The sequence below is a fragment of the Mustela lutreola genome, chromosome 7 (genome assembly GCF_030435805.1).
Source record: "Mustela lutreola isolate mMusLut2 chromosome 7, mMusLut2.pri, whole genome shotgun sequence".
NCBI lineage: Eukaryota > Metazoa > Chordata > Mammalia > Carnivora > Mustelidae > Mustela > Mustela lutreola.
In genome coordinates this window covers 135,960,902-135,984,460 of record NC_081296.1, presented here as the reverse complement: position 1 = coordinate 135,984,460, position 23,559 = coordinate 135,960,902, and the positions used below count along the sequence as shown (strand labels likewise).

The following is a 23,559-nucleotide window of genomic DNA, read 5'->3' as shown; positions in this document are numbered from 1 at the left end:
TAACCCTCCTCATCTAGGATCCAATTATATAAATATTAGATCTTTTTACCATATCTTCTATGTCTCTTACCTCTTTCCTGAATTTCCCATTGTTGCATTTTTACATATTTCCTATTGGACATTTTCTTCTGACTTTTCATCTCATTATACTCTCTTCAGACATAGAAACTTTTTGCTAAACCCATCAACTGATTCTAAATTTTCATCTGTATGTTTTAATTATAGAATTTCTATTTGGTTAAATTTTTATAGATTTTAATTCTTTGCCAAATTTCTCAAACTCGTCTTTTATCTTGAACATAACAAATATAATTATGTTTCATTCTGTTGCCCCTTTGGATCGATTCATACTAGCTATTGTTTCTTTTGATTTTTGTTCATGTTCTCTTCCAGGAATCTGGCTATTAATCAAATGTGCCAGAAACTGTTCTCATAAAATTGTCTGTAAAAACAATCTGAAGCCAAATCTAAATAAGCCTCCAAAAGTTTGCCTTTGCTTCTTTCACATACTTGGGGACACTAGCAGCCTGGGGCCACCTTAACTCAATTTCGTGAACTTAAGATTTTTCTGAAACTGAGTTGCACTCCCGCAATAGCTGTTTTGTTTTGTTTTTTAAAGATTTGATTTATTTATTTGACAGACAGAGATCACATGTAGGCAGAGAGGCAGGCGGAGAGAAAGAGAAGAGGAAGCAGGCTCCCTGTGAAGCAGAGAGCCCGATGTGGGGCTCAAACCCAGGACCCTGGGATCATGACCTGAGCCCAAGGCAAAGGCTTTAATCCAGGTGCCCCGCAATAGCTGTTTTTAATTTAACCTTACTTCCAGAACATGGCCTTTCCTAGTCCCAACCTAGAGAAAAGGGAGTTCACCACAGTTACCCCTATTTGGTTGTTTCTGGTTCTGAATATTTCTTGTTGCTTTAGTCCACAGAGGCACATTCACAGTCTTGACCAGCTTCCTCACTCAAGAATCCAGCATATGGCATCAGAGGAGAAAGGAGCCCCCAAAATGGACTCTCATCGTTGGACTTCTATCTTTTTACTTCTGCCCTCACCTTGATTATAGCCTGGTAATTCTTCATTATCTGGCTAGCTCTCCAGGATCTTCAAGCAAATATTTGCATGCTGACAATTATTTTCTAATTGTCTCCAGTGGGAGAACTGATCCGATTACCTAGTCTGCCATTACTAAAAATAGAAACCAACACTGCCTCTTTACCTTTTGCAGTTTGAGAATACCTTTCTGAATAAAATGGAAACAAAATAGAACTTTTATTTTTAATTATTTATTTTTTAAAGAGTTTATTTATCTATTTGACAGAGATCACATTTAGGCAGAGAGGCAGGCAGAGAGAAAGGAGGAAGCAGGCTCCCCACTGAGCAGAGAGCCCGATGCAGGGCTCGATTCCAGGACCCTGAGATCATGACCTGAGCCACCCAGGCGCCCCAAAATAGAACTTTTAAAAGTCTGCCTTCTTTCTGTCATTGGCTCACAGTATCAGCTCGTGTAAGTGGTGGTTATATCTGCCTTTGATTTATCCTTAGAAATGAAATCCCCACAAAAATAATGAAAAACAGTAGTGGGTTTGAAGAATAACATGAAATTAATCCCTAAGGAGATTTACAACCTGTATTTCATTTAAAAAAAAAATTCATCTAAGAGGAAAAAATCCCAGAAAGGGTCAGTTCCTGATTAGCAGAAATGTCAAAGATGTACAGAATGTCTTTTATAATACAAGCACAGTGAAGAATCTCATGACATGTTTGAGGTTTTTTTTCTGAATAGATAATACATCCACATTATCCAGAATTCAAAAAGCATAAAAGTATACGGTGAAAACTTCCCTCTCCATCCCCACCACCAAAAGCAACCAACGTTATGAGGTTTTGTAGAGTCTCCCAGAGCTACCTGATGCACATAAGTGTGTGTGTGTGTTCATATATATTCTTTTTTATACAAATAATAAGCACATTAAAGATACTTTTTTCCCATTTATATCTCAGAGTTCTTTCCATAACTATACATGAAAAGTTTTCTCATTTTTTCTATAGTTGATTAATAGTTCATTGGCTGGAAATTCCGTAATTTATTTAACCAGTTCCCTACTGATGGACATTTATGTCCTTTCTAATCTTTTACCATTTCAAGCCATGCTATAAAAACCTTGTGTGTCCTTAAATAGGCAAAAGAATAAATCTAGAGGATAAATTCCTGGAAGGAATGGATCAATGAGAGCATATACTGTAATTGTGACGGATACTGATTAATTGCCCTCCATGGCATTTGTATTAATTTACAGTCCTAATGGCAATGCATGAAAGTCCTTGTTCCTGCACACCTGCCAACATAGTGAGAGATCAAACTGCCCGGCATATATATCATTTCCATGTCCCTTAACAGAAATCAGGTTGAGCATTTTTCATATGCTAGAAGCCACTTCTGGCACCTGAACAGCTTAATGTAGGGGGAAAAATAAGTAAAAAGGAACAGTGCTCATGATTTTTAAGGTACATGCTAAATCACGTAAGAACTACTGGTGGGGCACCTGGGTGGCTCAGTGGGTTAAAGCCTCTGCTTTCGGCTCAGGTCATGGTCCCAGGGTCCTGGGATCGAGCCCCGCATCAGGCTCTCTGCTCAGCAGGGACCCTTCTTCCCTTCCTCTCTCTGCCTACCTCTCTGCCTACTTGTGATCTGTCAAATAAATAAATAAAATCTTAAAAAAAAAAAAAAAAAAGAACTACTGGTAAAACAACTTGTAACAGTGTTCAAAGAGGCAGGAAGTAAGAAAAGGAGAAATACTGAAGTTTATTTCCAGCAGTATCAGGTGTGGAAAATGCAGTCCTGTTGTAGAGAGAGAAAACCATTATAAACAGATCATTGGGTTTCCTAAAGCTATTTAGTGACATTTAGACCACTATAAAGAAGAAAAAGCCAATTTTTCCATACAGAGCTTTTAATGTGTCAGCCAAACAGACCAATTCTACAAGTCCTCCGAGAAGAGACCAGAGAAACTAGGACAGGTTTTGAAAATTTAAATGGGATATGGGAAAATGTGTCTTTTTAAAATTAAAATGGCTATGTATTTATTTTAACATGTATTGGGAAAAGTTGATACATCAAAATAGTAATAGCACAGGTATCATTTAAAATGAAACAAAATTTTAAATGTCAATTTAAATTAAAAATAGTAACCAAATAATTTTGGAATGTATTCTCTAATGTGGCAAAAACCATGGCATGGTACCTGCACGGCCAAAGTCTTAGAAACAATAAACAGAGAAAGGAAAATGGAAGCTCAAGAATAAATTTATAGATGACAGCCTGAAAGCAAGGTGAAGAGTTAAGAAAAGAAATTTTCCTATAATGATTTATGTTTGACAATATTTAAGATACTAGTTTTCTTTCTATGTTACCAGCATTCCGACTGTGCTACAGATTTAAATTTATTGTGTACTTTGTACTTTCTCTCCAAAGAACAAAAAAACAGGTTTTTTTCTAAAGCATTTGAATATCAGGTCAGAGTTCTTTAGAACAGGTCTCATAGGACTTCTCCTTCACTAAACAGGCTGCAAAGAGATAATTAGCCTGGCCTTTTAGATTCAAGGGCAGAGGAACCAAAAGCAGGTTATGTGGTTATAAACTCAAGAGGCTTAAAAAAACTGGCTGAGCTTATATTCCAACCAAATCCCAAGACCACATGATCTAATTTCTCATCAGTCCTTATGAGTGAAACCAGCTCCTCTTGGTCTTTCAGATCACAAACCTTGGGTTATACCATCCTGGAATGATAAAAGGACTAACTGGCTACCTCAACACCACAAAAATACAACCACATCAGAAAACAAAACAAAACCAAAAAACCACTACCACAGCCAGACAAATTTATACCATTTTGATATAAAGCTACAATAGAAAACCAAAAAACTGTAAGGGCTCTATGGCATAAATTTCACTGTTCTGCTCCATCCACTAAGATAGCCACCCGTCTTTTCAATAGCTACAATACACAACATTTCCATCACTGCAGGAAGACATCACACTGCTCTAAGACCTACATAAGAATCATGACAAGTTCACCTGACATGTGTCCAGTTGTTAGTGTCTAAGTGCCTTGATAGCTCTCAGGGTCATTTACACCTATCTCATTTCTAATGTTAACTTCAAGGCCATAAGAGAACTGCGCTTTATTTTCCACAAAGCTCCCTAAACTTTGGAAAAAAAAAAAAAAGTCTATCCTTAAGTGATGCAACATGTATGCCTCCGAGAGTTTCACTATATAGAGGGATATCTCTCTTGGGGACTGAAGGACCCAGGTGCCCCAAATAAGAGATTATTAGAAATAATTACAGCTCACAAAACAATTAAGAGCACTGTGGTCACTGTAACGCTGAGTTCAGAAGAACATAAAGAAGTTCTTTGACTTCACTAAAACTTCAGCTAACAAACATGAACACATGCAAAAGGTACTCTCTGCAGAGACTATATTAAAAAACAAGTTATGATTATCCCGGATAATTTTAAATTCCTGTTTTGAAGGAATAAGATACACTGAAAGATCAAAACCTTTACTTTATTTTTAAGATTTTATTTATTTATTTGACAGACAGACATCACAAGTAGGCAGAGAGGCAGGCAGAGAGAGAGGGGGAGGCAGGCTCCCCATTGAGCAGAGAGCCCGATGGGGGGCTCGATCCCAACCTGAGCTGAAGGCAGAGGCTTAACCCACTGAGCCACCCAGGCGCCCCTACTTTTTCTTTTTTAATAAAAATCTTCAATTCAATAACAACAAAATGTTCAAACTCATTTCTTATTGCTGTCCCTCTGAGAGGGGATGGCAGAAACCTCCTTCAATTTCATTCTATCTCAGGTCTCTGTTGTTTACTTACTAGACCATTTTTTAGAGGAAGGTGGCAGAAGGATCCAATTAAACTCCTAATTTGAAGCAGTTTGGTTTTGTTTTTTTTTTTAGATTTTATTGATTTATTTAGCAGAGAGAGAGAGAGACAGCGATAGAGGGAATACAAGCAGAGGGAGTGGGAGAGGCAGAAGCAGGTCTCCCACTGAGCAGGGAGCCCAAGCTGGGGCTCAAGCCCAGAAGTCTGCGATCACCACCCGAGCCAAAGGCAGACGCCTAACAACTCAGCCACCCAGGCACCCCGAAGCAGATTTTTAAGTTTATTCCCCAGGTTATACAACTCTGAGCCAAGCCAGATGCATGATTTCCACCCCTCTTTGGAAACCCAGCTTCATGCTAACTCAACATTTCTCAACAGCAGCTCTGCTGATATTTGGGGCCAGATAATTCTCCACTGAGGGGGCTGCCCTGTGCATTGCAGGGTGTTGCGCGGCATCCCTGACCTCTACCCACTAGTTATCACTGACAGCCCTCCCCCTCCTCTCCAGCCTCAGCAGTGACAGCCAAAACAACCCCTGAGCATCCCCAAGCTAAATCACTCCTGCTTTAAACCCAGGAACATTCTTCATTATCTCAACCCTAATTCTTCATATGTATTTAGTGCTCCTCCAAGTCTCTGTGTTGAGACTTTGTCTCACAATCCAGCAAATATTTATAGAACCTCTAGGACACAACATAAAGGGCTCTAGGAGATCAACAGGAGACAGATTCTGTCCTCCCCTCAAGCTGATTTCTTGGGGGTAAGTAAATAAAGAACTGTAATAGGGGCGCTTGGATGGCTCAGTGGGTTAAAGCCTCTGCCTTCGCTCAGGTCATGATCCCAAGGGTCCGGGGATCAAGCCCTGCATCGGGCTCTCTGCTTAGCAGAGAGCCTGCTTCCTCCTCTCTCTCTCTCTGCCTACCTCTCTGCCTACTTGTGATCTCTGTCTGTCAAATAAATAAAATATTTTTAAAAAGAACTGTAATAATAGACACTCAATTATATAATGTTTTGAGTTGCTGATGTTTGTTCTGCAGGTTCTCTCCTCTTACCAAACTAAAAACACCTTGAGGGCAAAGACCATAACCTGCCCTAGAATACCAATACTGTATCAATAGCCAATAAAAACAAATGATTGTAAGCGTCATCAAAACAAGGTGAAATTTTCATACAGATAGTAAAATCGCCACAGTAACTTAGGCAGGTAAGTTAACCCCTCTCAGGCATAGTTTGTTCTATAAAATGAGGAAAAGGGGCACCTGGATGGCTTAATCAGCTGAGCATCTGCCTTTGACTCAGGTCGTGGTCTCGAGGTCCTGGGGTCCAGCTCTGCCTCACATCGGGCTCAGTGGGGAGTCTGCTTCTCCCTCTCCCTCTGCCCCCCTCCCAACTGCTCATGCTCTCTCAAATAAATAAAATCTCTAAAAATAAAATAAAATGGGGGCACCTGCGTGGCTCAGTGGGTTAAGCCTCTGCCTTCAGCTCAGGTCATGATCTCAGGGTCCTGGAATAGAGCCCCACATTGGGAATCTCTGCTCGGCAGGGAGCCTGACTCCCCCTATCTCTCTGCCTGCCTCTCTGCCTATCTGTGATCTCTGTCTGCCAAACAAATAAATAAAATCTTTTAATAAAATAAAACAGGGAGAAAATTACTGTTGACCAGATTAAGTCAGGTAATATTAGTAAATCTTTGTCCACTTTCTGGCACAGAGAAGCATTCAATTAATGTAAATTATCTTTACTATTATTTTATTAGCAACAAATCCTACCTCAAGGGAAAGAGTGTGCTCTGGGCTACCGTAACAAGCCCCTACATGACAGAAAAAGAAACCAACACTCACCCTCAGAAGGGAAAGAGGAATTAAGTAACCAGAAGTATTTCTATCAATGTCCTGGCTGGGGGGAGTAAACGCAGAACCCAATTTAAAAGTAGGGGGAGGAAATCACTCTCTCAGAGACAAGCCCACCATCAGAGTTGACTATTCTTAAGACTTTTCTATTTCAAATGCTTGGGTTTGTTTGCCATAAGCATACAAGGAGCTTAAGGAGAAGTTAAAAAAAAAAAAAAAAAGAAAAAAGAAAAAAAGGAAGAAGAAAGAAAAAAAAAGAAGAAGCACAACCCTCAACTTATAAATATTGACATATGCAATGAGATATGTCTGCTGAATCTTCTGGAAATTATGCTTAAAATTTCTACTGCTATAATGTTAAATACATGCCATCAATTTTAAACATACTACAAAGCATAAAAGTTCATACAAAGGAAAAAAGGGCAAAAATTGTTAGATGTTTTAAAGTAAGAAATCATAAAGTCATGGGGGAAAGCTGGGTGATTCAATGGCGTCTGTGTGTTTGACTGGAGTAGTAGTAGAGGACGGGAGATACTTGGGACAGAAGTAAAAGAGGGCAAGAATCATCACGCAGGAAAACGCACCTCCAGGAACACCTCTGACAGCACATAGAGTTGAGGTGGGCACACCACAGATCTGATTCTCAGAGTAATGAATACCACCAGTTGCAGTGTGTGCCGGGGGCTAGGCACCAGGGCCGCACCCACAGTGGCTCATGTAACTCTCCGGGCAATCTTATTGGGCGGGTACTATCAGTCCCCACAGTTTACAGATGGGGAAATGGAAACAGGGAGAAGTGACTGGCCCAAGGTCACTTAATCAGTACACTGAGGATTCGGACTCCAACCCCGGCACCCGCACCACCTCTACCACTATAGCTGATGGTATCTATTTCCATTCCAGACTGGAAAAATTAATTTCTACTTGCCACTTAGTGAAACCAGTTCTCTCCCCCAACCCTCTGAAGCTCCACGTGTGGCGAGCAGAAGGAAGCCCGAGGGCTCAAGTGCGGTGGATGCACCCCTCGCCTCTGGCTGCTGAGCCCCCCGCGCAGGAACCCGCGTGGGTAGAAAAGGCGCGCATCTCCTGAACCAGAAGACGAGGCTGCCGCGGGCAAAGGACGGAGGTCGCCAAAGTCCCTATTTCAGCCCCTAGGTCGTGCCTTTACTCAAGACGCTCAACTCCAGAGCACCTCCCGACTCCCACTCCGCTTCTCGTCTCCCGCTCTCCGAGCGACCGAGAGGCGGCGGCGGCGAGGCGCGGGGGCCTGTGTGCTGGGGGGCCGGGGCCAAGCGGGGTGCAGACCAGCGGCGGGCAGAGAGCGCGCGGAAAGGCTGGGCCGGGACAGAGCGGGGCAGCGGGGTGCGGAGCCACGGGCAGGGGGCAGCGAGGCCGGCGGGGCTGGGGGCCGCTTCCTAGGAGGGGCCCGCGGGCGAGCTGAAGCTCAGGAGGCGCCGGGGGCAGAGCAGCCCCGTCACCGCTATCTGGGCCGAACGGAGAAAGCGAGCGGGGCGGGAACCACAGCGTTTCGAAACAGGAGTAGCGAGCAAGCTCGAGCGCAGTCCCGGGCCGGGCGGGGGCGGCGGGGGCCGGGGCGCGGCCGCGGGGGAGCGAAGGCGGGGGCTCTGCGCGCGAAGGGGACGCCCGGGCGGGTCCGCGCCGCCGAGGGGCGCGGGGCAGAGCGGCACAGGGCGCGGCCGAGGCTCGCGCGACGAGCGGGGCCCCGAGGTCGGGCGGACCCCCCCCGCCGGCCCCCGGCTTGCGTACCTGAGGCGGCCGCTTGGCTCCCCTCCACTCCCGGGCCGTCCCCGCCGCGGCCCGCCGGCCCCCCGGCCGCCTGCCGCTCCGACATCTGCAGCCGGCTCCGCGAGCACCTCCGCCGCCGGCCGCCAGTGGCTCCGGAAACAGCCGAAGGCCGAGCGAGCGCGGCAGCAGCGGCCGCGCGCCGGGAGGAGCCGAGCGGGGCCCGCGGGCCGGAAGGGGCAGCGCGCCGGCCCCCGAGCGGCCGCAGGGGCTTTGGGCAGCGGAGGCAGCCGACGCGGACGCGGAGAGGGTGCCTGCGTGCTTTTGATCGCAGGTTTTTAGTCACGGTTTGACAGAACAAACAAAACCTGGGGAAAATTCAGGAAGACTCGGCCGGAAATCATGGTATCCATAGAGACGCTATCGGAAGTTGGGGTTGCTAGGAGGCCTGGGCGCGTCGGCTAACGTGCGTCATGGCTGAAGTCCCAGAGCCTCACGATTCCGGCCTAGTGGAAGGAGAAGATCTGGAGTATGAGGTCGAACTGCCTACGGCTCTTAAAGTGGCTCAAGACCCCGAAGCGGACACCATGGCAGAGGGAGGCCCGGAGCTGCCTGTAGAGATTGACCAGGAACCCCAGCCAGAGATGGAGGAAAAAGAGCTCAAAGTGGGGGCGCCGGAGAATATACACCTACACGCAAAACCGACCAGCACGTCCAAGGAGGAGATGCCCAAGGAGTCCGAGAGAGACCTTCCTAGCGAGACCGAGCCAGGGATGCCGCAGGAGGCAAAGTCAGAGACATGGAGAGAGATGGGAGAAGAGCTTTTCAAGGATTCCGAGGTCCTTATGGATGATAAAGAGGAGCCAGATTTAGAGCCACCGGAGGAGGCCAAATTAGATGTTACAGAGGATGTACTCACAGAGTCAGATAAGGAAACAGATCTGGAGCTCCCAGAGGAGACAGAGTCTGAAGTTTCAGGGGCCTCGATCAGTGAGTCAAGATTAGAGTTGCTACAAAAGAACATACTGGAGGTTCTGGAGGATTCATTTACAAAGCAATATGCAGGAACAGGTCCAGAAACTCCGGAGCAGACCAAACCTGAATTTCCAAGTGAGAAACCAAGAAAATCAGTTGAAGAGGCAGATCTACAGCCGCCAAGGATGACCATTCCAGGGGAAGCACAAAGAAAATCACCTGAGGAGAAAGGGACAGAGTCACCTGAACAGACTAAACCTGAGTTTCCAAAGGGGAAGCGAAGTAGGGCTACTGAGGAGGCAGGTGTAGAGCCACCAGAAGAGACTAAACCAGAGAATCCAGAGGAAGACCAAAGAAAATCAACTGAGGAGAAAGTTGCAGAGCCACTCGGAGAGACCAAATCAGAATTTCCTGAGGAAAAATCAAGAAAATCAGTTGAGGAAATAGGTTTAGAGCCAGGAAAGACCAAGCCAGAAGTTGAAGAGGAGACACTGAAAGAATCAACTGTGAAGAAAGTTTTAAAACCACTAGAGGACACTCAACCATCAGATCAAAAAGATAAGCAGAGAAAATCAACTGAGGAGACAGGGCTGGCACCACCACAGAAGTCCCAATCAGAGGAGACAATAAGAAAGTTAGGAGAGGAGAATGATCTAGAGCCAAAGTTTCCAAAGAAAGAACCAAGAAAATTAACTGAGGAAACAGGTCAAAAGCCACCACAGAAAACCAAACCAGAGGTTCAAGAGAAGACACAAACAGAAGAAACTAAAGAGAAAGATCTAGAATTACCAGATAAAGCCCAACTGCCACTAAGAATAGTGTCATATACAGAATTTTTCAAGGAAGATAGGCCAAAACCAGTCAAATTTAAATATTCCCCAGACAAGGATAAGCTAGAACAGTCTGACTATGAAATAAGAAAGTGGTCAGTAAAAAAAACCAAGGCTAAAAGAGAGTCCACGTTTGAGTCTCTGAGAGTAAGTAAAGTAGACTCAATGAGGGTAAGTAATGAGTTTTCTAAAGATTTTAATGGACTGTTGGAAGTTACTGATGATTTACACTCTTACCTCTCAGACTCTCAGAGGGATTTAAGAGTGTCTTTTAGTGAAAAAGTTGTAGAATTGTCCCCAGAGATGAAACAGGGACACAAAGATGAAGAAACCCAGCCAAAAGAAAGTACTGAACTACAATTTGAATATCTTAAATGGAGCCCAGAGAAAGTTGCCGAGTGGATTAGTGAGCTAGGCTTCCCTCAGTACAAGGTATACAAAAATAACATTTATAAAATTAACATTCTTTCGTCCTTCTATCTCTTACTCCTCTTACCCTTACCTGAGCTCTTGCCTCTTCTTCCCTAGAAGGGGCATAGAAAAGTCCTGGACTATGGTAGAGGTAACTTGGATTTAAAGTTTGTTCTTTTCACTGATGTCTTTGGTATTTTGATAGAGGGAGGGTGGGTCACATTTATAGTTTTCCCTATTTATCACAATAGTATACTTCTCTGCAATTCTTGAATAAAGACTAAGAAATGTATATAGGCCTCTTTTCACAGAAAACTTTTTTTTTTTTTTTTTTTTTTACAGATTTTGTCCAAGGTAGACTTTTTGGTACTTTGTCAAGTTGTTTTACTGGCAGCTCCCTTAACTTGTACTATTCATCTTAAGTGTCTGCCCCAAATTCGTCATGTGTATCATGAGCCCCTAACAGTATTAATTTAAATGGCCAATTAACCAAGAGTAGTTTTATTAAAAAGATAGAGTGAATGTCAACTATATGTCACTAAAAAAAATAATAATTTTTAAAAACAGGAAACTGAAAAAAAAAATGAGAGGGTGAATCCTCTCATTTCACTGATGCCAATTATGTTCTTAGGCTACCACAAAAGAACATAAGGTCTGAAATCTTTGGTACTACTTAAAAATGTAATTGAGGCATGAAGGAAGCACTAGGTGTATCATGCCAAATATATATATATATATATATATTAAGGAACAGTATGAAATTTAGTGGAGAGCTCAGATGGAAAATGTGTGGGATTATTAGGATTATTTTAAATTTGAATTTAAAACTAAAAGTTTTTTCCCTGTACAGAACTAGGAAAAAACCTGATTTTTCTCTCACTCCCTCCTATCTCTCCCCCCAAATCTTTCTTCTCCTTTGCTCCATTCTTTCTTCTTTTCTTTTTTTTCTTCCTTCTGTTTACCATAATCATTTGTGTGATGTTCTTGTTGTACTAACAGGAGTGTTTTACCACAAACTTCATCTGTGGTCGAAAGCTCATTCACGTAAACTGCTCAAACCTCCCTCAGATGGGGATAACAGACTTTGAGGACATGAAGGTGAGTTGTGTTTAATGTTTCCCTAAAGAGCACCGTCTCAGACCAACCTTTTCTTGCATCCCGGCTTCCTCTTTCTGTCAGTGATGTGATCATAATTCCAGTCCCATCTCCCTACCCGCACCCTCTCCCACACACAGTGGTTTTTTCTTCTGTCTGCTTTGATCCCTACAAAGATCCCAAGAACTGTTGGTTCCCTGTATAGCATCTGGTTTTTTTCCATTCTCACTTGTTCAGACCTCTCTTGCCTCATTCCTAGAGTATTCCATTAGCCCCCTGCTAACAGGCCCTTTGAATTCAAGGGCCCTGCTACTAGACTCTCACCCTCCAACTATTCAGACTACTCAGAAACCGTCTTTGGATCCCCTGTGCTTGCGAGAGAGTCTCAGTTCCTTAGCTTAGGACTTGAGGCACTCTGCAAGTTTTCTCCAGCCACCGCTCTTTTCCCTACCTCTCTATAGGAGTCTCCTGCTCAGCCTCACCGGGGTCTGACTCACACCCTTGAACTCCTGTGCATTCCTCCCTGTGCCTCTCTGCTCAGTCCCCCTCCCCCTGTATGACTAATATGAACCTTAATCATCCTTTAAGACCCAGCTTAGTTCTTGTCTCCCCATTAAATCTTTTCTAACCTCCCCAACCCCAATAACCTCTCCCCGCCCCCCACCAAGCTCTCACACACTGTAACACCCATTGGCACTTTCCTAACACCCATTTGACACTTTTCTAACCTATGTGTTTGGTTGCTTTGCTGCCTAACTTGGCAACAAGTTACTTGAACCTCTGGACCTCAATTTCCTAAGATCTCTCCAGCACCAGCAGTCTATGATTATGCTTCTTTGGATAACACTACCTCCATTTATAGTGTTTTTTAGTTGACAAAGCTTCACACACATAATCCTATTTATAACCTTGCCTTTGATGCCCCCCACTCCAACCTGTCAGTGTTCATTCCTACACTCTTGCACATAAGCTTTGCCTCTGTGGTTCTCAAACTTGAATAGTCTTTGGAATCAGATGAGTTTTTTTTTTGTTTTTTTTTTTAATTCCTAAGCTCCACGCTACAGAGATTTTGATTCATTAGGGCTGGGGTAGGCCCTGGAATTTGTTCCCTACTTGACTCTTGATCAGGCATTAAAACCATGTAATTCCATAAGTCATATGATTTAGAAAATTAAAAAATTATTACTTGTTAATACCTAAGCCCTTTTCCTAGCCACACGATATAAAGAAATCCTTTAAATTATTAAATGTAGTTAGTCGTAAGTGAACATTTAATCTTTTGAACTCTACTAATAGCTCTCCTCTGAGTGCTTACCCTGCTTTGGGCATCATACATATATTATTTCACTTAATCCCCATTTTATAGAAGAGAAAACTGAGGCCCAGAAAGATGAAGCAAGATTATTCAGATAGTAAGTTCAAGAGGCAGAATTCAGATCCATTCTGTATGATTTCCATGCTCTATTTAAACCACCATACCTCTCTAAATGAACATTTTTATAACCATGAACCACTACATATGTAATGTGGAAAAGGACCGCTCATTACAAACTGGTATTTCCAATCATACCTTCACATAGATACCAAATACCACCAGATAAAATATCTCACTCTTTTTATGTTCAAAGATGATACGACTGTGTTTATGAGCTCTAATTTCTACCCATGTTTATAGTGTTTTGGATGTTCTAAAGGAATAGAATTAGCAAAATAGTACCTTATAATATAAGTTCCTGAAATGTTTAAATACCAAGAATTTCAGCTTATGAGAAAGTATTTTTCAGAATCTGCCAATTCATTTGGCTGCTTTGACATTCTGATTCTAAAAATACAATATCAACAATGCAATAAGAAAAATTATAATTATGATTTTTCTGGGCTTGCAAGAAATAAGAGGTCTTAAAAATCTGAAATGCTCATGAGTAAATGATATATCCAGTCCCCAAGAACTTTGAATAAGTAAACTTGAGAATAGTTATCAAAGTCACTAGACAAATGTAGCCTTTCCTTGAAGTCACTAGAATAATAAAGATCAAGACATTTAAAGGTATCTTAAAGAAGCTTTACTTGACACCTAGATCCATATAAAAAAGCTAATTATACACTATGACAGAGGAAACTTTTTACAGATCATATATTAGCTTAATGTTTGTTCTCAATCCTCTGGGGAACTTTCCCTGTGTAATCTGAAACTGGCTCCTGCACTCAGAGGTCAGGGAGAGATGAAGAAAGAGGCAGGCCACTCCAGATTGGTAGGTGGCAGTTTTAATAATATAAAAAGGGAATTTACATACGAGGTTTGTCTTGAAAGGTAGCAAGATGAATGGGTCTCCACACCTGGCCTTTAAATCTCAAAAGTTTATTAAGACTGGATTCAGTAACATACACTGTGCAAGTGTTTTCAACACATCCCCCTCTCAAGGCTGTGTCGTTAATGCCTCTGGGAATGGGAAAGGCAAGTGGAACCCACATTCCAAGGACGAGGAGGGGGTGAGGAACCTCTGAGTGCCTGGGTCAAGTTCACGGGTCAAACGGCAGTCACATCTTTTTTATCACATTCCCCAACACTTGAGTATGCTGTACTTATCTTTCTTACTGATATATAAGCATTTTTAATCCCACCATTGCAATTACAATGCCTAGTATATCCACAATTTATCCTGTAACAACACTTACACAGTGTAGTACTCTTTTTCATGTTAACTCTCCCGCATCATCTGGGACGCCTGGGTGCCTCAGTCACTTAAGTGTACAGCTCTTGGTTTTGGCTCAGGTTATGATCTCATGGCTCATGATCTCATGGGTCGTGAGATCAAGCCCCACACTGGGCTCAGTGGGGAGTCTGCTTGAAGATTCTCTTCTCCTGCCCCTCCCCTCACTCGCTTGCTCACTGGCTCTCTCTCTCTCTCAAATAAATAAATCTTTAAACAATCAAACAAACCTCTCCTGCCTTGTCATTCATGGGCTTTGGCAGAGTGGCATAACTGGGGAAAGAGCTGGTGAGTGCAGAATTCTGAGCATGCTGCTAAGAAACGGAGCCACATTTGGACTGTGCGTCCATTTACAAGCTTCCCAGTGACTGTAGGGCCAGTTTCTGTTCTCTTCAACTTCCTTTTACTTCCTTAATTTTGCAATTATTCATGCTTTTACCCTTGCGGAAAGAACGTACTGTTCCCTTTGCCCTTCCTCCAACATCCTGAGAAGACAAGAGAATAACTTAACTGTGTGGGTGAGACTGATGGGGAGTACAGAGGGAAAGACCCACCAATTCTTTGAACCTAGCCAGGGGAGCTCTTGAAGCCACTATCCTGTTACTCCAATTTGTAGTGCCACGTTGGCTTGGTAAAAAGGGGAGAGGAAGTCAATCTTACTTATCCTATGGATAAGCTAGACAAGATAGCATTATACCTACTTCATGTTTGCTTCTTAGAAAATAATTGTCGGGGTGTCTGGGTGGCTCAGTGGGTTAAAGCCTCTGCCTTTGGCTCAGGTCATGATCTCAGGGTCCTGGGATTGAGCCCCGCATCAGGCTCTCTGCTCAGTGGGGAGCCTGCTTCCTCTCTCTCTCTCTCTCTCTGCCTGCCTTTCCTCCTACTTGAGATCTCTGTCTGTCAAATGAATAAATAAAATCTTGTAAAAAAAAAAAAAGAAAAAGAAAAAGAAAATAATTCTCAGAATATTTTTGTTAACTCCATCAAGTGAACAAAAGAACTCTGTGATAAATATCTGAAGAAAAATATAGGAGAATTACCTATTCCTTTTGTATGCATGATTTTCTATTACAAAATATAGCCTCATAAGCTTTATGTCCCAGCAATTTTACTACACTTGCCTTGATGCAAACTATTTGAATAGTCCAGATTCATAACATCTGAGCAAATTATCACTAGATGAAAATATTTTTCTTTTTTCAACTTTCAATTTTCAAATGATTTTAGTTTTACAGAAGAGTTGCAAAGATAATACAGACTTCCTATATACTCTAAACCCAGCATCCCCTAATGTTAACATCTTATGTAGCCGTGGGACATTTGTCAAAACAAAGAAATTGGGGTGTCTGTGTGGCTCAGTCAGTTATGTGTGTGACTCTTCATTTTGGTTCAGGTCTTGATCTCAGGGTCGTGAGACTGAGTATCATCTCGGGCTCTGCACTGAGCATGGTCTGATTAAGATTCTCTCTCCCCCTCTCTCCCTATCCCTCCACCCCTCTCTCCTGCTCTTAAAAAAAGAAAAAAATTAACATTGGTACAATACTATTAAACAATTTACAAACTTTATTTGATTTCTGCAATTTTTCCACTGATGTCCTTTTAAAATTTTTTTATTTTATGTTTTAAAGGTTTTATTTATGTATTTGTCAGAGAGAGAGAGAGAGAGCAGAAGCAGGCAGAGTGACAAGCAGAGGCACAGGGAGAAGCAGTCTCCCCACTGAGCAAGGAGCCCGATACGGCACTCAATCCCAGAACCCTGGCATCAAGACCTGAGCCAAAGGCAGCCGCTTAACAGACTGAGCCACCCAGACATCCCTGAAATCCTTTTTTATTACAGAACCCAATCAGGGATACTAAAGTAGTATGACAGCCTTTAGCTGTCATTGTTGTCTTGGTGTCCTCCAATATGTGACAGTTTCCTGATCTTTGTCTTTTATGACCGTAACACTTTGAAAAGCAGTAGTCGAGTTTTTTGAAGATTTCCCTCAATTTCAGTTTGTCTCATGTTCCCCATGAAGATATGCGTTTGGGGGGAGACTATCACAGAGGTGATGCACCCTTTTCATCTCATCTCATCAGGGAGTACATGATACCAAAGTGGTTTATTACTAGAGATGTGAACCTTGATCACCTGGTTAAGGTGGTGTCTGTCAGATTTCCTCATTATAAAGTTACTATGTTCCCTTTTCATATTCTATTTATTAGAAGTGAGTTAGTAGGTCTAGCCCACACTCAGAGAGAGGGGAATTATGATCCACTTCCTGGAGAGAGGAGTACCAGAGTTTATGGACATATAGTAAAACTACCGAAGTAATAAATATATTGGAGAAGGTAGTTTGAGGCTGTGCAAATATCCAGTTTCTCCTTAAAATTTGGCCTACTAATTCTAGCATCCATCAGTGGATCTTGCCTTCAGCAGTGATTACTGTGGTATTCTAATGGTGATTTTCTATTTTCCTCATTTCTTCCATGTTCAACTGGAACCCTTTATAAGGAATTCTGCTTTTAATTGTCCCTTCTCTGCCTTTTGGGACACTTTCAGTTTGGCACCTGTGTCCTCCTGATAGGCACCCCTTATTTTTTTTAGTCCTAGTACTCTAGCCAGAGCATTACATGTTACTTCAGACAATCTTCAAGGAGCCCTGATTGCTTTTAGCAGGGAATGGTATTTAGAAACCAAGATGCATCCCTGGTTGTGCTTGCTGCTATGGGGATGTCACGGCTTCTGGGCACTCAGAGAAGAAAGATGCAGGAAATATATGTATATATACAAATCCCAGGTACACACAGATTTCTATCTCCATTCTGTAAGCATGAGATCATCCTTTTATCCCTGACTCTAGCCCAGCACTGGCTTCATTCTGGCCCACCCATCCTTCCTATTCCCTATCCCACTTTGCTTCTTTCTAATGTCCTCCTCTGTCAGGAGAACGCTTATCTCCTTATCTATAAATATGTATGCCTCTGAGAAACACACCAACAGAGTACAGTGTTTGTCTACATTTCTTTTTGTCTTTATCCTTACAGTACCTAGACAAAACACTGGTTTTCAAAGTTAAAATTATTTAGGTCCGCTCCTTTCTTCCCTACCCCCTTCAGTAAGATTATGTCTCACTCTGTAATACAATTAGATTCATGGTCCACAGCCTGTATTCTATCATGCATTCCTCAGACATCCTGGCTTTTTAAAAATTTGTAAAATTAGGGATGCCTGGGTGGCTCAGTTGGTTGGACGACTGCCTTCGGCTCAGGTCATGATCCCGGAGTTCCGGGATCGAGTCCCGCATCGGGCTCCCAGCTCCATGGGGAGTCTGCTTCTCCCTCTGACCTTCTCCTCGCTCATGCTCTCTCTCACTGTCTCTCTCTCTCTCTCAAATAAATAAATAATCTTAAAAAAATTTTTGTAAAACTACTCTCTGCAGTGGACAGTTCTGTGGGTTTTCACAAATGTGCAGGGTCATGTATCCACCACAAGATCCATACAGAACAATCCTGCCACCCTAAAATTCCCCTTGTGTCCCTTGGTATATTGGTAGTTAGCCAATCAGTCCAGAACAAACCCTGGCCATCTGTTTTTTGTCCCTGTAGTTTTGCCTTTTCCAGAATGTCACATAAATGGAATCAAATAATATGTAGGCTTTGAGTCTGGCTTCTCTCCCTTAGCAAAATGCACTTAAGATTAATCCACATTGGGGGCATCAGGGTGGCTCAGTGGGTTAAAGCTCTGCCTTTGGCTCAGGTCATGATCCCAGGCTCAGCAGGGAGCCTGCTTCCTTCTCTTTCTCTCTCTCTCTCTCTGCCTGCCTCTCTGCCTACTTGTAATCTCTGTCAAATAAATAAATAAAATCTTTATTTAAAAAAAAGATTAATCCACATTGTTATATGAATCAACAGGCAGATTTTAAGGAGACTATACATCTGCTTTAATCATGGTGATATAAAAAAAATGGTGATATAGATGATTCATATTTGAACCATATCTTTATGATTCAATTATGATATCTTTAAGTTTAAGATATCTTTAGGTTTAATTAAATTATAGCTTCCCATTGTGCAAATGTGCATAGTTACATACCATAAGATAAACAGTATTACTAAACTGTGGGGGCACATGAGTGGCTCACTCAATTAAGCATCCAATTCCTGATCTCAGCTCAGGTCTTTATCTCAGGGCCATGAGTTCAAGCCCTGTTTAAAAAAAAAAAAAAAGAAAGAATAGCAGCCTTCAAAAACCATAATCAACACAAGATACAATGATTACATAGTAATAATAGAATCCTCTTGAAAGTGATATGTGTTAAAATATCTGCTTGAGACTAAGTGAAGTAGGTGCTCTGTATTGATGCCAAGCATTGAACATTGGCCACCATCCTAGAATGTGGAATTAAGAATCCTTAGAGGGGCGCCTGGGTGGCTCAGACGTTAAGTGTCTGCCTTTGGCTCAGGGTGATCCCGGGGTCCTGGGATCGAACCCCACATTGGGCTCCCTGCTTGGCGGGAAGCTTGCTTCTCCCTCTTCCACTTCCCCTACTTGTGTTCCCTCTCTCGTTGTGTGTGTGTGTGTGTGTGTGTGTGTGTGTGTGTGTGTCTCTGTCAAATAAATAAATCTAAAAAGAAAAACAAAGAAACCTTAGAAAACCTTAATAGTCTTCATGAATACCTATATTTAATAATCCTGCAATTATTAAAGTAATGCATTGTTCAGTTGCTCCATAATTCAATTAAGTTACTCAAGTAAGTTGCTCTAAGTCTTAGGCAAAAATAAAATCTGTTGTTATTCACAGATTTTCAAGAACTCACAGTTTTAGATTAATTTATAGCCCATCAAAGGACCCTCTTAGTCCTTTGCAGAAGAGAGATGGTTATATTATATTTCCTGATTCCACATGTAACCAGTGCTTTTGTCATACTTTTAATTTCTGCATTAGAATATTAAACAGTGGGCACATAACTCTTTGGTTAATAGTGAACAAATTTGTTTATGACTACAGGGTCCCTCCTGGGGAACCCTCTGTAAAGCCTCAGTGAATTTGTCAAATAATCCGCTATGGTCAGGGCATTCAGGGTGTGGAACGGACCAAACAAGGTGCTCATTGTAGCAGCATCAGTTACAAATGAGAATCCTTAAAGAATAGTCATTTGGATCTAAACTTTTAGAAACCTCAGTTGCTACAGACCTCAATTGTATTCCCAGTAGGAATACAAGGCAACAGTGTAGACTCTCTTACCCACAAATCATCTCCAGAGTCGAAACAAAACCAAGAAAGATGTGAGAAAAATGTGCCTTGTCTACCTTTTTAAAATATTTTTCTAAATCAGAGAGAGAGAATGCCACAAGAAGGGGGAGTGGCAGGCAGAGAGAGAAACAGGCAAAGGGAAAAGCAGGATCCCAGCTGAGCAAGGAACCCAATGTGGTACTTGATCCCAAGACCTTAGGGTCCATGACCTGAGCCGAAGGCAGCTGCTTAACTGGCTGAGCCACCTAGGTGTATCTTGTCTATTTTTTTTTTAATAATTTTGTTTTTTGGTTTGTTGTTTTTGTTTGTTGTTTTGTTTTTTGTTTGTTTGAGAGCGAACACGTACAGGCATGAGCAGGGAGGGGGCAAAGGGAGAGGGAGAGAGAGAATCTTAAATCTTAAGCAGGCTCCACACTCAGCTTGGAGCCTAACACAGGGCACGATCTCACTACTGCACTGCAAGATCGTGACCTGAGCCAAAACCAAAAGTGGGGCACTTAACCAACCGAGCCACCCAGGTACCCTGTATCTTATCTATCTAAGATGCATTACTAATGGACAGTTTTGCATCAGGTTAAGAATGTAGCACGAATCCATTTTACAACCTTGTTACTATAGCCGGTAGTTTTAAACTAAGGAAAGGAAAAGGAAAAAAGGAAGGGAAGGGGAGGGGAGGGGAAGGAGAAGAGAAGGAAAAAAAGAAAAGAAAAGAGGAAAAGAAAAGAAAACAGAAAAGAAAAGAAAGGATCTACTCAGCGCTCTGGCTGTGTTCTAACAGAAATTTCATGGACTACATTCTCATCCAGATGCAGAATATGGATTCAGATAGCAATGTTATAGCAGACCTATGATTAAAGCTAGAATTTGAAAATGCAGTGACAGTTTAATCTAGGATATCAAGTGGCATGGTGGTCAATGAATACAAAACATGTTTTAGAGATGCTGAGAATTGTGGTAAAGGGCCTTGTAAAAAATATACAAGGATAAGTACTAATAAAACAGCTGGAACTTTTTTTCCCCTGCCTCTTCCCCCAAATAGCTAGAACGTTAATATCTGACTTTGTAGTGTTTGAGATTTGTGTTTAGTCAAATTGAATAACTATTTGAGTAATGACTTTTTTTTTCTTATGAGCAAGTTAACTGAGCCCCTTATAGACAAGTTATTTATTAACCTTCCCAGAGGTAGTCATGGCTCTTAATCTAAACAAATTATCTGCTCACAGGGTTGATCGGATTGTTCAGCCCAAAGAAAGAAATGAACCCATCCACGGCAAGCTGATGCAGGGCCTAGAAACATCTTTAAATGGAAGTTATAAAAAGATAATAAATTACTTGATTTTTTCTTTTTCTTTTTTGTTTTTTAAGATCTTGTTTATTTATTTGACAGAGAGAGATAGAGTGAGAGAGGGAACACAAGCAAGGGGAGTAGGAGAGAGAAACAGGAGCCCGATGTGGGGCTCGACCCCAGGTCCCTGCTATCGTGACCTGAGCCAAAGGCAGACGTTTAACAACTGAGCCACCCACGTGCCCACTTGATGTTTTTCTTTTTCTTTTTCTTTTTTTTTAAGATTTTATTTATTTATTTGACAGAGAGAGATCACAAGTAGGCAGAGAGGCAGGGAGAGAGAGAGAGAAGAAGAAGCAGGCTCCCTGCTGAGCAGCGAGAACATTGCGGGACTGGATCCCAGGACCCTGAGATCATGACCTGAGCCGAAGGCAGTGGCTTAACCCACTGAGCCACCCGGGCGCCCCACTTGATGTTTTTCATAAAAACTTTGATAATGACCTGGCTACTAAGCCTTTCCGTGTGTTATTTCATTATTTTATTTTCCCAAAGATTAAGAGGTTAGCACTCAAGAGACCTAGGAAAATGAGTAAAACTTCTTTGATTTAGTTTTATTTTCAGTTAATTTTTCATTAAGAAATTATCCTTGTATTGTAGGCAATTTCCCGGCATACACGGGTGCTCCTCGGAATTGAAGAGCCATTGTTCAGTCGCACCATCACCCTGCCCTACAGGGACAATATCGGCTTGTTTTTAGAGCGAAAAGGTCACACTGGGGTAAAATCTGATTCCTTGACCTTCTCTGAATTTGTGCAAGCAGAAGGATTACAGGATTATGCTCCAAAAATAACCACCCCCGAAGAGAAGGAAGCATAGCATGACACTGAACTGTAGGGGAAAGCTGTTTCACTTACCGTGGAAGATCAAACTGAACTACTTGGGGGGAAGAAGTCTGTTCTTTTGGGTTCTCTTCTCTTCTTCATTAAGGATTAGAGTTAGAACTTCTGGTTCCACTTCCAGTTCTATCACCACCTCTCAGCACTTTCTCTTTGTTTGTGTTTCAAGTTAGCCCCATGTTTGAACAAAGGTAGCAATATTTCTCTTTCTGGGTAATTCTGAGAAATTCTAGTAATGCATCTGGTCATAGGTACATGTTAGAGAAATGGAATTAAAAGTAAAATCTCCCGCCAACCCGAATAAGGTTCTCCGCAAATGCAGAAAAAGAAACAGTTGTATTATTGAATCAGCACTAAATCAGCAGTGTTGGGCATCACAGGCAAGGGAAGTTGCTAAAGATTATGAAGTCAAGGAAATGCCACCCTTTTAGGTAGCCAGCCAAAGGAAGAATAAAATTTCTCATATCTTGATGACAAACAGGAAGTTACTATGTGGAGCCAGGCACGTGGGTCAGGGAGACAGGTGCCATCCTCCCCAGTGCTCCCATTTCAAAGACATGGCTCCAAAGCCTCCCAAACACACAGTCTTGGAATAAAAAACCGGCAGGTCTGACTTCTTCAACTTGTTAGAGGATTTACATACATCTCAAAAACAGAGAAAGGATTTAAATTACATGTTTTCTAAAGAAAATATTTTAAGAAAAGGGGGGAGGGGAGTCTTTCCCTTTCTGCATTCAAGAAAAAAGGCTTTTAGTATTTTTAAAAATTTATATTTATCCTTACGATGTGGCTTACAGAAGTACCACTGACAACGGAAAAGGGACTGGGGTTTATTTACAAGACTCTTCTATGTGGTACCTTCCAGACCTTTATAAAATGAAATTCAGGGGGTGCCTGGCCGGCTCAGTTGGTAGAGAATGCACTCTTGATCTTGGGGTTGTGGGTTTGAACCCCACATTGGGGGTAGGGTTTATGAGGGAAGGCGGGGAGGAAAGGAGGGAGGGAGGAAGGAAAGGACAAGGAAGGGAAAGGAGGGGGAGGGGGAGGGACGGGGAGGGGAGGGGAGGGAGAGGGAAGAGAAGGGGGGAAAGGGATAGGGAAGGGAAGGGAAAGAAAAGGAAGGGACAGGGAAATGAGAAGGAAGGAAGGAAGAGTGAACGAATGAATGAATTAATGAATTCAGGCTAGAGTCTACCCATGACTCAACCTGCTCAAAAGAAATGGCCAAATACTTCTTGCTTGAATGACACCAGGTCCTCTCCAGTTGTGTAAACTTAACTGCTCTTCCTCTTCCCAGCCTCACTGCTTAACTCTTAAGAGCCACTAAAGGACTACCACAATCCAGAAGGGCAAGGATGTGCTCTGTCCAGTTCCCTACACCTGAATGAATAGTCCAAAGAATCCAAATTCTTTTTTTTTTTTTTCTCCTAAGACAAGGAGCAGTACCTCAAATTACCATTCATACCAAGCGTTACTATCTGATGATGAACCTACTTTTTCCCCAGATGGGACCAATGAAATTTTGTCTCAGACCATTCTACACTATACCATTGAGATTGCCTGGCTTACAGTTATGCAGAAAGGAAAAACGTAAATGATTAACCTAACACCGTGGTGGTTTACATGTACA

The 23,559-nt window shown here is 42.3% G+C and overlaps 2 protein-coding genes across 3 annotated transcripts in view; one reads left to right on the top strand and one right to left on the bottom strand.

Annotated features, from left to right (window-relative positions):
- Positions 1 to 8,639, bottom strand: part of TMED8 (transmembrane p24 trafficking protein family member 8) — a 40,821-nt gene extending 32,182 nt beyond the window's left edge. Inside the window, exon 1 of the mRNA XM_059182703.1 lies at positions 8,514 to 8,639. Within this exon, the coding sequence (XP_059038686.1) occupies positions 8,514 to 8,598 (85 nt within the window). The 5' untranslated portion in view covers positions 8,599 to 8,639. The remainder of the gene's footprint in view (positions 1 to 8,513) is intronic.
- A 323-nt stretch (positions 8,640 to 8,962) lies between these two features.
- On the top strand, positions 8,963 to 22,947 carry SAMD15 (sterile alpha motif domain containing 15). 2 transcript variants are annotated; one of them, XM_059182701.1, is made up of 3 exons: positions 8,963 to 10,726; positions 11,705 to 11,803; positions 21,691 to 22,947. In XM_059182701.1, exons 1-3 carry the CDS (start codon positions 8,963 to 8,965, stop codon positions 21,907 to 21,909), a joined length of 2,082 nt encoding a protein of 693 aa, XP_059038684.1. In that variant the 3' UTR covers positions 21,910 to 22,947. The 2 variants fall into 2 exon arrangements, with proteins under 2 accessions (XP_059038684.1, XP_059038685.1); XM_059182702.1 differs by lacking the exon at positions 21,691 to 22,947 and adding an exon at positions 21,339 to 21,666.
- The last annotated feature ends 612 nt before the right edge of the window (positions 22,948 to 23,559 follow it).